The following is a 15,342-nucleotide window of genomic DNA, read 5'->3' as shown; positions in this document are numbered from 1 at the left end:
TTTTCTCTAAAACAAAGATGGGCACATACCACCAGACTGTGGCTGCTCTGAGGAAGCCTACATGTCTGGCCACAGAAGGAAATTTCCCTGCATACCTTCATTCATGTTTTCTTAGCTGAAAACTTGATGAGATCAAGAGGATTCAGGCAAGCCTCACACCTACCTTCCGGAGGTCGGATGGGAAGGGCTGCTGCAGCTGGAGGACAAATGAATATAGGTAAGCAGGAAATACTCCTAATACTGGTAAAACAGACAGGAGGTCGAAGACCATGGGAGAGGGCTTTTCTCCAGCAGCCTCTCCCCTGCCAGTTGCTGTGGCAGTGCAACTGGCTCATGGCTATCAACGTGTTCTACCACGAGGCTGCTGCAAGAGGAGGCTGGAAGTCAGGACTGAGGGCATCTCATCTTATCTGTGCTTCTTCCCCTAGAATAAATACTTAACTTGAGCACTGAAATGCTATTTAGCTATTTCTGTGAACAGAATCCCAAAGTGTCTGGGTCCTTTTGTAAACACGCATTGAATCGACCTTGCTGGGAGATGTAAAGCAGGTTTTATTACAGCTCATCAGTGGTTGGTGAAGCCAGGGCACAGAAAACGTTGGAAAGTCTTCCCTAGGGTATGGGGGCCACTGGCAGAGAAGCCCAGAGTCCCAACAGCCAGCTGGGCCAGGAGATGGGGTGCTCACATGAAAGGAGCTGGATAACTGTTCTTTTAGAGGCAAATCCTTGGTAGGGTTACAAACTGCACTTTGATGCCTCAGAAGGCGACTGTCCCCCTTTTTTCCCCTCACTCAGCAGAGGGAAGTGAGCTGTGATGGAAGAAAGTCTCACAAAGCAAATTCCAGGGGTTGCAATGCCCTGGCACGTCAGGCCTGGGAAACGAGAGCACTTTAGAAGCCGAACGCACCAAGGACTGCACACCATCTGACCAGCAGAACCGAAGGTGAGCATTTGCAGAGTTAGAGCTTTGTTGTCCTAACTTATTATTTACTATTCAAAACAGGGAGATGGAACACACAGCAAAGGTGTTTATGTCTGTGCTGGCCCCACCTTTGATCCCATGGGGTTAGATTATACTACCCTACTCTTTCTTCCCCTCAGGACAAGGATTGGTTCCTTGATTCAGTTCTCTTCCCACCCACACATACACAAAGATAAAACCATTCCCTATAGCAGACTGGGACTTCAGTCAAAAGCTAATTATAAACAAGGATGGCTCAACAGCTTTTTTTTCAGCGTGTGGTTCTACGTATTTGTGATGCAAACTACCTGGCTTCAGCCCCTCTCCTGGTAATGCACAGAGCAGCTTGCTTTAGTCGGGCAGCAAAAGAATGGTGAAGACACGGGAAACTGGGGTACGTAGGACAACAAAGAATACTGGAACTGTAATTAAAAGTAGCAGCAGCTGCTTCACCCTGATGTTCTCTTTCTTTCTGCCCTCTGGTGTGAGTGCACTGGGCATCAGAATAACTGCAGGGAACTCACGCTCGGCATGCACTTGTATGATCTCCTTAACTGCAAATAAAACATTTAACGTCAGAACTGCTACCCATTACTTTAAAATACTTTAAACAGCCCACAAACACCTCTTGCAAAATAGAATCACAAAGAGACTAGGACACTCTCCCAGACTACCTGTTTAATTCCAGTGGTTTCAGAATTCGGACACGGTGCAGTTTCGTCAAACTCTGCCAGAACCTTCGAGGGCAACTGTTACTGTATGTTTTCGACGCTGTACCTACAGTTTCAGGAGCATGGCTCAGATTAATAAGGAAAAGAAAAGCAATGAAAGCAGTAAGAGGAAAATAAATTGAAGTCCTCAGGGTTGTAGGCCCAATACCAAGAAACTATGAAACAACCGTCATGCTCCAGAAGTTGTGCAGTAATCACTCAGAATGTATTATCTTATTAGTTCTCTCCATCTTCGAAAAAATAAAACCACCCAACACGTTAGGATTTATGAGCAATGAAAAGAAAAAGCTTTATCCTGAAGCTACAACAAAGAAGATAAAAGAGAGACACATATTTGTTGAAGGAACAACAAAATGAATAGGTTGTACATATTGTGCAATTAATAACCACTGAAAGCCTGTTGGAAGTTGCATATAGCAGATAGATCACCCTACACAAAACCCAACTGTTCCCTGTTCTTTTGCATACCACCACACAGTGATTGCAACAGCAGTAAAGCAATCCAGTGACTTTTTTCTTAAGTAAAGTGCATTTTCAAAACCTTCTGACCTGAGCAAGGGGCAAGACTCCCAAAAATAAAAAACTCAGTCAGTCTCCCTCATCTCCACGCCTTGGGTGTCAAAAAAAACCCCAAACCATGCATGCAGTGGACGCTCTGTCCCTGTTCCACATCAAGTGGTGGGGCCAGCTAAGGATCTGAACAACTGTTTCTGGAGAACAGGGAGCTCGACGTTCATTTGCTGAGGATTTACCAAAAACCAGTTCCTCACCACGGGAAACAAAAAAGCACGTAATGGTCAGACCCGACACAGGACGAGACATGACTGACTTCTAGGACAAAAAGCAGATCTTTAGGAAAGAATTATTATCCGATTAAATGAGTGAAATTTCTAGCAAAGGCCAACCCAGAAACGAAAAAAGGCATCACAAAAGAGCACCTGCCTGGCTGTCACATCAGTTCACTTTGTCACTTTCACCTTCCGTTAATGAAATCCAGAGTATGACCTAAAACTGCAGCCTTGTGCTATCCAGCGTTGAACGAATCGCTTCAGGTGCCACAGGTGCAGGCAAGCGCCAAGACAGATTTCCAAAGCCTGACGGCTTCTTGGAGTAGGCGGGGTACATCGCAGGGAGCTTCCGCGGGTTTTCCAAAATCCCCCTCGGCACCTTCCACACCCTAACGCTTTTAAAAACATGACCTTGAGATGCCTGCCCAAGTTAGTCTGAGAGGAACGATTCGGCCCTGGCTGCATCAGCCTCGTAATGATACATGCTGAACAGCAAGACCTAGAGAAATGAACTGGCGACCAGGCAGTAGGTGAGCTAGTAAAGGAAACGGCCAAATACTGTTGCGTATCGATTTGGATATGTGTATTTGTGGAGCTGGGCCAGCTTCTCCAACGTCTTCTTTTCTGAAAAAAGCAGGGTTAAAATCCTTGAGTAAAGCAGTTTGATTAAACACCTGAGATGGAATGACGTGTTTTTCTCAAGGCATGTACTCAAAGCATGCTTAACATATGCACATCTCTCTTTCTTCCTCTGGTTTCTTTCACATAGCCTTCCATTCCAACTAATCTTAAGCAAAGAGTTGAGCCCAGAATAAATAAAATTCATCTATAAAACCATGTGCTAAAACCTCTAAATATCAGCTCAACTGAGGAAAAGTAATACCTTTATGAAAAATGAACACTGCTTTTTCCTAATATTTTACTTGAGTTGCATAAGGTAATTTCACGGGAGACAGCAAACCTGTGAGAGAGCGCTACCTTGCTGTTTTCTGCAAGTAGTTGCAACACCAGTCTCTTATTCTCTAAACTCTGCCAGCTACATAAACATGTAGAAGACACTATCTTCAATATTCAGGCACATTTTCAAAATACCACTCTACAGCTCTCTCCTTCCTGATCCACCACCTTGCTGCAATGTGCTCAGGATTTTATCTGTATCACAGTGTCCTCAAACTTTTAAGTACACAGGCAAGGGAAAGTTGAAAATGCAGCAGGAGATTCCATCCTGAACGACTCAACTTCTCTTCAAAAGGCAAAAATGTCAGCTTTTCAGGAAAGGACTACCCAGTCTTGTTGGAAAAGGTCTTTGGTAGAGTTGCTAAAAAGCTGATCAGGTCCAAACGGCTTGTAAAAGGCATCCTCAGAAAACCTCCAGACTACAAACCCTGGGCTCAGGACGTAATAACTACTGCAGTTTCCAGCTTGTCAATGCCAGACAACAAAAAGACCTGTTGTGCTAAGATTTGGTGGGACCAGAGCATCCATGAGACTAGGACTGGGGAGATTTACTAACAGCCAGTAGCATAAAAACATAATCTTAAAAACAAAGCAACGTAGTTACTGTAAAACTAATATGTTCTTGTTCAGGCACCACATCTTGCAAACACCGGGCCAGGTACGATCCCTTACATTTCTTGCAGCTGAACGTCTGGTAGCAGAGAAGGCAGTGCCTATTGTCTTTGCTGTCAGAAGAACCGCTATAACCAACTACTACAAATACTGAAGAAAGCCTGCAGTTCTAAAAGAAAGAAAGGAAGAAAGAAAATTCAATAGCCTCGATCTCCATCACATCAGAGACAAAGCTCCTGGGAGAGCAGCCTCACGTGCCTTTTTTACACACCTGCACGTTACAATGGGCAAAACCACACACGTGAGTAAACACGTGCAAAAACCCACATCCATCAAGTTCCTCAAGAGCTACAGTGGGATTATTCTGATTTTAACTAATGGGTACGTAACGACACTTGTAAGACTGCAAGAAAACTATAAGGTTGTCATCTGACAATGAAAGGGATCAAATACCAGGGAAAAAGCAAAAGTGAAGCAACCAGGGGGAACCTGCACCACCAAGCAACACAGACAGCGGTGGTACCAAAACAGATAAAAGACGGAACCCAGAACTTCAATAACCATTACAAGACAAAAGCTTTCCAGAAGCATCTGTCTTTGAAGATAGTAAATTTAGGGCATACACGGAGAAAAAAAAAAGCTAAATTCCGTCCAAAAACCACAGGAACAGCATAATAGCTTAAATACAGGAAGATCTGACTGAAAGCAGTTTAATATCTTCCTAGAAGTTTTTAAAATTAAAAACATAGATTAGTTGTTCCTTCCCCAAAGTTTTGAGCTAAATTCTCAAATATTATGATTTAGAACTGATGTAAACACTGTTTCACCACATCTCCTTAATGCAGTTGAATGTTTATAGAGTACTGGAAATATATGTGTCGTACCTAGAACAGAATATTGCCGTGTCCAAAAGCAAGAAAAAGTGATATTCTCAACCAAGTTCAGAAAGCACACCCGTTTCTATGCATCCAGCTAGAGGTGTATGGTATCACAACTCCTGCCTCTTAGACATTTGTTTTCAAATGTGTCACCTGCCTTCTTCAAGACAGAATTTCTAAGCCACATGATTTTCAACATACTTTCTGTTATCCTTCAGTACTTTACATAAAGTCATAATTTTGCAAGGAACACATCAAGTACAGTAAGAGGAAATCTGAACACCGTGGCAGAGTACTGTAGGAATCAATGAGGGAGCCGTCTTTAAGCCTTCCTGTAGACACCCAGCTGCAAAACACATGCAAATACACTCCAGCAAAACTGTAAACACACCTAAGAGGCACCATTCCCCTGCCCTGCACGGGACAACAGGGGCTGCCACAACAAACTGCCCGTATCTGTAACAATTTAGGGCTGAAAAGATTGGGATTCTATGTTGCAACGTTACATGACATATGTGGGATTATGCAACCCGAGAAATAATGTGAATGCTCCACTGCAAAAGTTAAAGTGTCTCTCCTTACCTCACTTAGAATCATAGAATCTTGGAATTCTCAGGGTTGGAAGGGACCTTACAAGACCATCCAGTTCCTAACCCCCCGGCATGGGCAGAGACATCCCACACTAGATCCGGCTGCCCAGAGCCCCATCCAGCCCGGCCTTAAACACTCCCAGGGATGGGGCTTCCCCCCATCTCTGGGCAACCTCTGCCAGGATCTCACTGCCCTCATGGGAAAGAACTTCTTCCTCACGTCCCATCTGAACCGACCCATCTCCTCTAGTCCTGTCACTGCCCGACATCCTAAAAAGCCCCTCCCCAGCTTTCTTGTAGCCCCCTTGAGCTACTGGAAGGCCACAATAAGGTCTCCTCGGAGCCTTCTTTTCTGCAGACTGAACAGCCCCAACTCTCTCAGTCTGTCTGCACAGGAGAGCTGCTCCAGCCCTCTGAGCATCCTCGTGGCCCTTCTCTGAACACGCCCTAGCACGTCTAGACCCTTCTTGCACTGTGGCTCCAGAACTGGATGCAGTACTCCACAGGGGGGGGCTCACAAGAGTGGACTAGAGGGGAAGAATCACCTCCCTCGACCTGCTGGCAATGCGACTCTTGATGCAGGCCAGGAGACGACTGGCTTTCTGGGCTACTAATCTTAATAACTGCTTTATCGTTAGTTCCAAAGAGCATTAAAACCAGAACAATTACCTTTCCTTCCCCACCTTAGTGCTATTAAGTGCTTCTCCCATCCTTTCTCCTGCTGTTTTTCAGGACATATTTTCAGTGTGGTTACAACATGTGTGATCTGCCTGTGCACACAAGGCCATTAATCCATGTTACCAAACGTTTACCCAAGCTTTTGAACGTCTTGGAGAGCGCGGTATCAGTATCCCACAAACTGCAGGGTATACCAGCACAGGAGACCGAGCTGGCTAGATCCTGGGTCGTTACAAAGAAATTTTGATCCGGGGATGTAATGAGAAGCAGGGCTGCAGGAAAGTTTCCTCGGTGGCAGCTCCGGCGCGTAGGTGCAGGTGCACTGCCTGCACAGAGTGCGGAAACAACACATTTCTGGCACAGCTCAGACTCCGGCTTGGCTCGCCGTACGCAGCGTTCACATTCAAACCTCGTTACTAGATCAGCCTGGAATGTCATTCTAAATCCATAGTCTCCAGGCATTAATCAAGAAAGGGGGCCAGCATAAAGGGGGATAGCCTGTTTAAAGCTCATAGCAGGAGGAAAAACATACCCCCAGGACAAGCCCTATCAGTGAAATGAGTTAAGTCACCTGCCTAGCTTGTGGTCATTTTCAGAGACACAATAAAAACAGCCTGTGGGACCCATGAGTACCTGCAGTTAAGTTGTCATCACGTGCAGATGTATGGCACATTTACTATCGCAGTGCACGACATTATTTTCTTAAATTGGTCTCATGCTTCAGGCGCTGGAAAAGCACCAGAAGAATTACCTGGGGCTGCGAGACTCGGATTGCACTGAACGAGCCCCACGGGGCTCACTTGGAGAACTCCCTACCACTCAGCCCTTAGACCTGGGATAAAAGGGAAAATTAAAAGCTCCGAGAGTCGCGCTGAGTGGCCACCACAGCCTGAGCTCCAAAAGCGGGGAGGAAGAGATTTATAACAAAACTGAAGAGGAGGAAAACAAAGTCACATGCTTACTTCATCAGCTAAGAGAAGGCACGTGTACGCTAGATGACAGGCAGAAAAAACAGGTCAAAAAGGACACACAACACACTTTTTAGCGTTCCCAGTACTTTACAAATGAGACACGCTCCCTGTACTTGGCACGGCCCTCGCTGGTATTAAGCAAGCTGCCCTGTCTTGAAGCAGATGAGGCTCAAACCTAACCCTCAGACTTGCTCCACGAGGTTCTCTGGCTAAGAAACCACACACCTCCATCTGCGAGGCATAGCCATGGGTGCAAGCAAACAAAACAAAAAAAGATTGTCTTCCCTCCCCTTTTTTCAAGTAACCACAAGAAACACAGAGAAATATATGTTTTATCCACGCAGATCTCTGCTAGAAGCCAATAGTTTGGATTCTTCATCTTCCTAATACCTCTCTCAAGGGACAGATTTAAAGCTTGCAAGTACTGTGGTACTGGGGCATGACAAAGTGACACTCATAGCACTGCTCAGAGAGCAAGTGTTCCTTTATACGAGTACTAGAAGCAAACTGAAAATGACCGCAACTACACTGACTTGGTTTTGATCAGCTACCTTTAATATGACCATGGCGCCCAGGAAAGAAGGTCCTATAAGATGCTGCAGATAATAGTGTAAATACATACTTTTCACTGATGAGATCTAAGGATGAGCAATGAAACTATGAGAAGCATGAACCATTTTCATACACGAAAGATGAACTGGCATCCCGCGGGAGGAAAGACAAATACATGTCATGACAAAAAAAATAAAACTAAAGGACAAACAGCAGTACTGAACAAGAACTTTTAAAGGTAATACCTTTTTTGTACGTGATCAAATTACTTGCGGACATGTGCGGCAGCAGAGGAGACAAGTAGATTGAGTTCAAGGCACGGAGGAATTTCTCTACCAAGTGTATATTTGAAGACTCTGATTGCTCAGACCTCACCTAGGACATGGGAAATCCAGTTGCATATCCATCCTTCACTGGGTCTTTAAGCGACATAGCTCACAAAGGAGAGCTTGAAAAACGCAGCCACAAAACCCACTGTTATCGAAGTTATCCTGAGATCATATGGGGTTGTTCTGTCTCTCCCTGCTCCTCTCCCCCTCTCCGTCCCTCCTTTAACATTTTAAAGATACTAGGTCTTTTCCAAATAATAGTTTTGGAAGTTGCAGGGAAAATTATTCCAAGGAGGTAAAACAGATGTCTCAACAGATCCCTCCCTCAAGATTAATTTTGGTTCCTGGCAGGTAATCAACAAGCAGCCACCTCTGATCTCTTAGGTGAGGCACAGGTACGGGCTATCTATCACGGGGGATGTGGCTTCACCCTGCTAAGCGTTCCGGAGAAGTTACGCTTACGCACTGATCCTCTCGTTCAATTTTAACATCATCTGCCACAAATGCACAGCTTTACCTACAGCAGCTGGAAGCCAAAGCAGTAACATTACTTACCTAGGCAGTACATCATCTTTCTAAGATAGGGCTGGCAACTGAAGAAAGTACTAGTAATTCCACACAACCACCCATTTGATTCAGCTGGTCTCGTGCCCTGCAGAGGTCCCTTGGAACGAGTGAGCCAAGTACTGCAAAATTGTCCCCTTTACGTTCAGGAAATCAGCAAAATGAGGAAGACCTGTCGTGTTGGGATCCAATCGACATGCATCATAACACTGTCTTCATGCGTACACAGCAGTGAAATCTGTCCGATTCTAAAACTGCACATACAAGCTTCTACAAAAATCACATTCTGGACAAGCACTTGTCCATTTGCTATCTTCTGAGAGATTTCTCCTAATGGCACAACTGCATTGACACGGACATAAGATAGCCTTTCCCCTACATGAGTAACTTTTTCTTTTCTAAGATTTTTTGCAATTGGTAGTTTCCATTTCCCTATTTCAAATGAATAATTAGTTTGTTCAGAGCTGTAAAAAGATAATTTTTTCTCTTAAAAGGCTTTATCTTTCTTATGAGACTGAAGTTCGAATTGAAAAAAAGGGAGAAATTAGAAGAGAAAAGTAGTATTTGCTGTATTTTAACACAAGCCAGATGTAGAAGCACACATCTCCAAACTAAACATCTACTGAGCTGGCAGCAATAGAATTTTCTTCTCGCGCATGCAAACATCAAGCCTGAATGTGCTCTCCTCTCTACCTAAGTGGCCATCTGTTCTCCTCAGCCTTGCATACCTCCGCAGTGGTTAATAATTATCCCTTGGCCTCCTGCCCCGCCCCGCTTCCTGTCAGCATGATGGCATCACTTCACCGACAACAGATCTGAAGACCATGATGGAAAATCCAGGACGCTGGATGCTAGATAGCAACTCGTTTAAGCAGGAACAGGTCACCAAGCCATGAATACTGCTGAAAGTTAGTGTAGGTAAAAAAAAAAATTTAAAAACCAGAGAGAAACTATCTGTGAGTTATGACTCTAAGTCTCATAGACAATCAATACCATTATATGAGGAAAGGATCCTCGAGTCAGACAAAGAATGAGAACAACATTTTGTCCAAACACACAGCTAGAGAAGAGCTCCAGCCTACACAGCTGGAGTGACACCAGCCTTCACTGGCTTCATTCACGTCCGCACTCCCTAATTTCACATCCCTTGCCACTTGTTTCCCCATAGTCTCAAACATAGCTGGCTTGGTATTATTGGGATATTGGTCAACGAACACAGAGCACACTCATAACCCAAGACCCAGGCATTTTTTTAAATATGAAGTGTGATGACAAACCACTGAAAGAAACTTATTTATTTCCTGTGAACTATAAACCAAAATATTGCGCTCATTAAACTGTTTGAAACAGGTACCTCTTTTCCACAAGATCCTATTAAACTCATTCTATCAGTCGTGGTCAAGTCCTTATGACACAGGGATGCTAAAGAGCAACATATTTCTTCTCAGCTCTGAAATCTTTCATGATGTAATACTACTAGGAGTATGGGAAGCCCTGAAAATTAGAATAATCCCCAAGACTGGAAATTGTGCATTTCAGAAACGCTGGATTGGTTTATTTTCTGGTCCCTACATGTAGCACCCAATTGTTAGACACACTACTGTGCTGCTGACCTGCAGGGACTTAGCACTGCTGAGAAGTTGGCTTCGCTTGCAGAGCAATACACCAAACGGACAATGAATGCAGACGAAGACCAAGAGTGAGTTGCCCAAGGGCTGCCCGTTCAGAGCCAGCAGAAGCTATCACACGTTGCCTCATGCCCGATGCTTGGGAAGGTACCGCTGGTGGTGATTTGGCCTGCATGTCTTTACAGATGAACAGATGGTATCTCCTAATCAACTTGACAATACAACTGGAGGGAATTCCAAGCCTGGCTCGTGAATAACTGCCAAACACTGCACTCCCTTGCAGCGAAAACAGACCACAGCTCAACTACAAGAGGAGAAGAGCAGAACCTGATGGGAGGTTTCTCGTCGAGCCTGAAAGCGCCTGGCTATCACGATGCACTTCCATCACACACCAGGGGCATCACCACAAAGCCTCAAGCGCCGGACCTCCCGTGCTCAGACTGATGCGTGCCAGGCCCAAAGCAGAACAGGATTCGCTGCCGATGAGCTAAATGAGTGATCTGACACCATTAGTTCAGGGGAAAATCTAGGAACTGTGTTTTACAGTAAAAAAAGGGCTCCTAACCTGGCTCCATTTTAGAAAAGAACATGCGCGCTAGCAAGAAGAAATAAAAACCCTGCAACCATAAGCGCGAGAATAAAACACTGCAGTGTACAAGATACCAAAACCACCATATCTAGCACACTGTTACAGAACACTAATAAAAAAACAGGGCCGGAATTCACATCAGTTCTGGAACTCTACTTCAAGACATTCATTTCATCCTCCTTTACTAGGAGGGACGCTCAAAGTATGGCTGATAAGACAGAAGGCAGACCAAACTTGATCTTTTGCTGTGCAGCTACATTCAGAGAACTTTTTTTGGTATGGATCCACAGAGGGAACATTCTCCATTTTCTTTGAACAAATTTTATTACACTTGTTTCTCATCTGATTACATAAATTAACTGAGAGGGAATGGATTCAATTGCAGTCCAGATTCCAGACCTCTTAAGAACTGACTGCCTAACACATTCCTTTCATTTAATAAACCGGAACCAAACAAGGATTATATCATACAAATAATACTCCCTTAATAGGGCAATGCAATAAAACGGTTAAAATACTCGGAGGAACCACACAGATAAAATACAAGAGCCTCTGATATTACCCAAAGGATGTAAAGTATGAATATCGCATAAATTTAATTATTCAGTACTTTTGCTTTGTATTGTGAACAACAGTCTGATTTAAAGGTCACTTCTTAAGACCATGTTTAATAAATTTAGTATCTTCTGAAAACCTCAGCCAGCTCAAAAAAAAAAGGTGTTGCAGCAAAGTATGTATTTTCCTATTAAACAGACAATTCAATAGCTCTGCACAAGATCCTAACCCCTCCTGCAAAATCCCAGATGTACTACCTCTCAAGTGACTAAGAAGTATGACCAAGAATAAGGGCTTCACTAAACCCTCAGTGAGGCAGTTTCCCCAACTGACCAGTTCTTCTAGAGAGCAGCATTTGGCGTAAGTTGAACTGAAACAACAACTTTCAGGAACAATCGCTTTTGACCGAAATTGTTACCCATTCTTTCAGTTTGAGAAGCACAGTTTTATACCTGCCTAAATGGATAAGCAACCAGGAAAGAAAAATGAGACAAGAGGACTTAGATCAACAGCTTGATGAGGGATTCAAAGCTGAAAGCACAAAACGATACACATAGTGAGATCATCCCCATTCACAGGGTTCTTGATGCTTTTCAAAAAAGATGGGTAGAAAACCGAGAGGTAGAAGAGTGACACTGCCAAGATGACAGATGGCCATTAAACGTAAATTACCTCTAAGAAAACTCTTTTTAAATGACTGAAGAATATCTGAAGACAGTTTTGATGCCAGCCTCTGTAATTATAACTTGTCTAATGCTCAAGCTTTATTTAACATGGCATCCAACTACAAAATCCAGAAGGTGAAGATCAAATTTGAGGGTCCAACCAAGACACAGGATGGTTTTATCCACTCAACATAAAAGTTCTCAGGGGACATGGTAAATTCTTTGCCAACAAGAATCTTTAAATCGGTACACTATGAGCCAATCCCTCCTTCCTGGAGTTCTTTGTACCTGTCCAACAACATTTTCAACAAGAACCACGAGAGACAGAGTGGGAAAGAATTGCTCTGAAGACACCTAACTGATGCAAAACCTGGCGAGCAACAATTCCAGCGGACCCCAATTCATGGTTTCACCCCAGACAGTAACAAAGCCCCACACAGCTGCTCGCTTGCTCCCCTTCCCCACGGTGAGTGGAGGGAGAGAATCAGAAGAGTCAAAGTGAGAAAACTCGGGAGAGATGAAGACAGCAAAGCATAAGCTGTCCGTGCAAGCAAAGCAAGGAATTCATCTCCTATGTCCCAAGGGCAAGTAGGTGTTCAGCCACACCAAGGAAAGCACAGCTCCGCCACCTGTAACGGTGTCTCGGGACCTCCATCTCCTCCCTGGAGGGGTGGGCCGAGGAGCAGAAGAGCTCCTGATGCTGTGCAAACACAGCTCAGCCAACCAACGCGAGCCTGCGCTATCAGCGCAGAAATCCAAAACACAGCCCCACGCCAGCTACTGCAATGAAAATGAATGTGTCTCAGCCAAAAGCAACAGCGCACGGGAAACATAAATGCCGGCAGAATCTTCTTAACTACATGGAATATTTGGACAGTTCTACTGCCATGACCGTGTGCATTTTCAGGAGCAGTTCCCCCAGAAGCATTCCAGTAAGCGTGTTTCTCTCGGTCAGCGACCTCCAAAGTCACCTAAAAATATGCACTGCCGTCACCTCACCCAGAATCAGGTCAAGTGTGCCAAGCTGAAGCTCAGTGGGATACTTGATGGGAAGGTATAGTCAAACAATATATAGGAATCCTTTATCAATTCACTGAGGAAACTCTGTTCAAGTGGACAATATCACAGGTGGGGACCCAGGGACACAAGCACAATTAGCCTGAAAGGGACAGGCGTGAAATACGTTACCCGTTGAAATATATTTTCAATGAGGATCAACTTATTTCTGTTGCTGGAGTTTGGATTATTTGCCACCTGTGGATCATGCTACATCTAAGAGAAACACCAGTGGTCAGAGAAAGGACCTCACTGCTCTCTTAAAATCAGATGCTATGGCCATTTTTGCTGGACAAGTAGGAATAAACTGCTAACCTGTTCTTTCTAGCTAGCTGGGAGCGAAAACAGCATAAAACATGGCCTTACTTATGGAACTTTGAAAAGCTTTGCAATTTGCAGTCTGTCTGAAATTAATTCACTTTCCTTCTCCTTTGCTCAAAAATGCCAAGCGGGATTTTGGAAAACACACATCTTTTACCTGCCTATTACTGTACAAAAGAAGAAAAACCACCGACTTTGAGAGTATCAAGATCACAGGAGCCTTTAGTCAGCTTTCTTCTCACCTATCCAAAATAAGCAGGATGTGGTCTAAAGGTAAATGCAAATTTTTAAAAAAAAATTTTTTAAAAAGAAAGAAGAGATCCTTAGAGATGCTCAGACAATTTATGTTTCCCTCGGGGTTTTCTTCCTTACTTCAAGTATCTTCAAGCTCTGACCACAGGCTTTAGATAGCATCTCTACATACCTTCCCTGTGCAGCAGCTACATGCCAGGTTCCAGCCCAAGAGAGCAGTGCCTGGTGCTAAACTGGGGTAGCAGAGCACGTACCATTATTCTTGCATATTGTATTTAGTTAGCCGAAAGACAGAGACAACAACTGTGCTGTAATTCAAAGCAGTATGTGCTGTACCTTATACGAAATGGTAAAGCTCTCCTGTGGTTTAGAGAGACCTGGCTCATGCTAGGGTTGCAGGAATAACACTGAGAGCAGACCACACAGCTGCTAAAATTATTACTTGAGGCCCAACACTTGAGTTGTCAGATAAGGTCTAGCTTTCACTTCAGACCACCGGGCAGAAGGACTTCAGGTTTTTGTTAGTGACCATCTCTATTATGTGCATTTGCGTGCCACCAAAGGGCATCAGATGCGGCACCCGGGATGACTGAGAGAAAGATCAGGTCAGAAAGATCCCACGTGGTGCCAACAGCAACCGTCATGTTGCGCGCAGCATCACCCTGCGAGCCCCTGGGGTCGATCTGGGCACCGAGATATGCACACGCACACACACACACAAACAAACTAACTAACTAACCTAACCAAGCTTTTTTGAACCTGGGAAACAGCATTTGTGGGAAAGAATGACAGGCCAAGAAGCAGATGTTCTACCATTCAACTCTTCAGAAAAGGAAAAAAAAAAAAAAAAAAAAACACCAACAACCCCAAGAAATAGAAAAAAAAATCTGGTTAGCCTTCAGAAGAACAAATGTTTGCTATGTATGTGAAACATATGCATCCCAGTCCCTTAGTGCTAAGTGTTTGGCAGCTGCTCTGACTGGAAGAAGCTCTGTGGACTGTGAATTTGCTTATCTATGTAAACAGGGCGTAGCTTTAGTTTGAAAACAATATTCTGGCTGAGAACAGCCTGCTGAGAGTGCGAGTTTAGATTAATTCTGTTAGCATTAAAATAGAGGAGCTTATGAAAACCAGAAGTGCACACAGAACCTACAACTTGCTCAAAGAAGGTGCAAAGTGAGCATGAGTAACGAGAAGGCAGGCACAGCCTCTGGGTTCAGCTAACCGGGAACAGGAACGTTTCCTGAGCGGGTAGTTACTGCAGGCAACACTCAGAATAGAATGGAGAGACATACGGAGGAAAGAAGCAGAAGTATAAAGCAGTTGAGGGGTTTTTTTAAAGAAAAATTTGGGAGTAGGAGCAAAAGAAAGCAACAAGAAACAAGGAAGGAAATAAAAAAAAAAAAAAGGCCCCAACAAGCAAAAACAAGAGTCAGTGCAGGACGCTTCACCCCGCCCAAATTTAAGTGTAGGACTGAAGAGCAGGGGATTGCCTTTTAACTATGACCTATGAAAAGAGAACTGCAGATGCTTCCTGGAACCTGTGTGGCAAGCAAGCTTGTCTTTAAAGCTCCTGAAGAACTCCAAGCCTTTTAGTAAATTCATAAACACAAAAGCCAAACCAAAACCCAACTCAGAATGCGGAGAGAAAGCGGAGGGAAGAGC

At 44.1% G+C, this 15,342-nt stretch overlaps 1 protein-coding gene across 1 annotated transcript in view; it reads right to left on the bottom strand.

Annotated features, from left to right (window-relative positions):
• Nucleotides 1-14,321, bottom strand: part of BMP3 (bone morphogenetic protein 3) — a 40,496-nt gene extending 26,175 nt beyond the window's left edge. Inside the window, exon 1 of the mRNA XM_009872953.1 lies at nucleotides 14,258-14,321. Within this exon, the coding sequence (XP_009871255.1) occupies nucleotides 14,258-14,321 (64 nt within the window). The remainder of the gene's footprint in view (nucleotides 1-14,257) is intronic.
• Between the last annotated feature and the right edge of the window lie 1,021 nt (nucleotides 14,322-15,342).

The sequence above is a fragment of the Apaloderma vittatum genome, unplaced genomic scaffold (assembly GCF_000703405.1).
Source record: "Apaloderma vittatum isolate BGI_N311 unplaced genomic scaffold, ASM70340v1 scaffold5817, whole genome shotgun sequence".
NCBI lineage: Eukaryota > Metazoa > Chordata > Aves > Trogoniformes > Trogonidae > Apaloderma > Apaloderma vittatum.
Note: the sequence above shows the minus strand (reverse complement) of the source record. Positions and strands in the feature narration are given on the sequence as shown.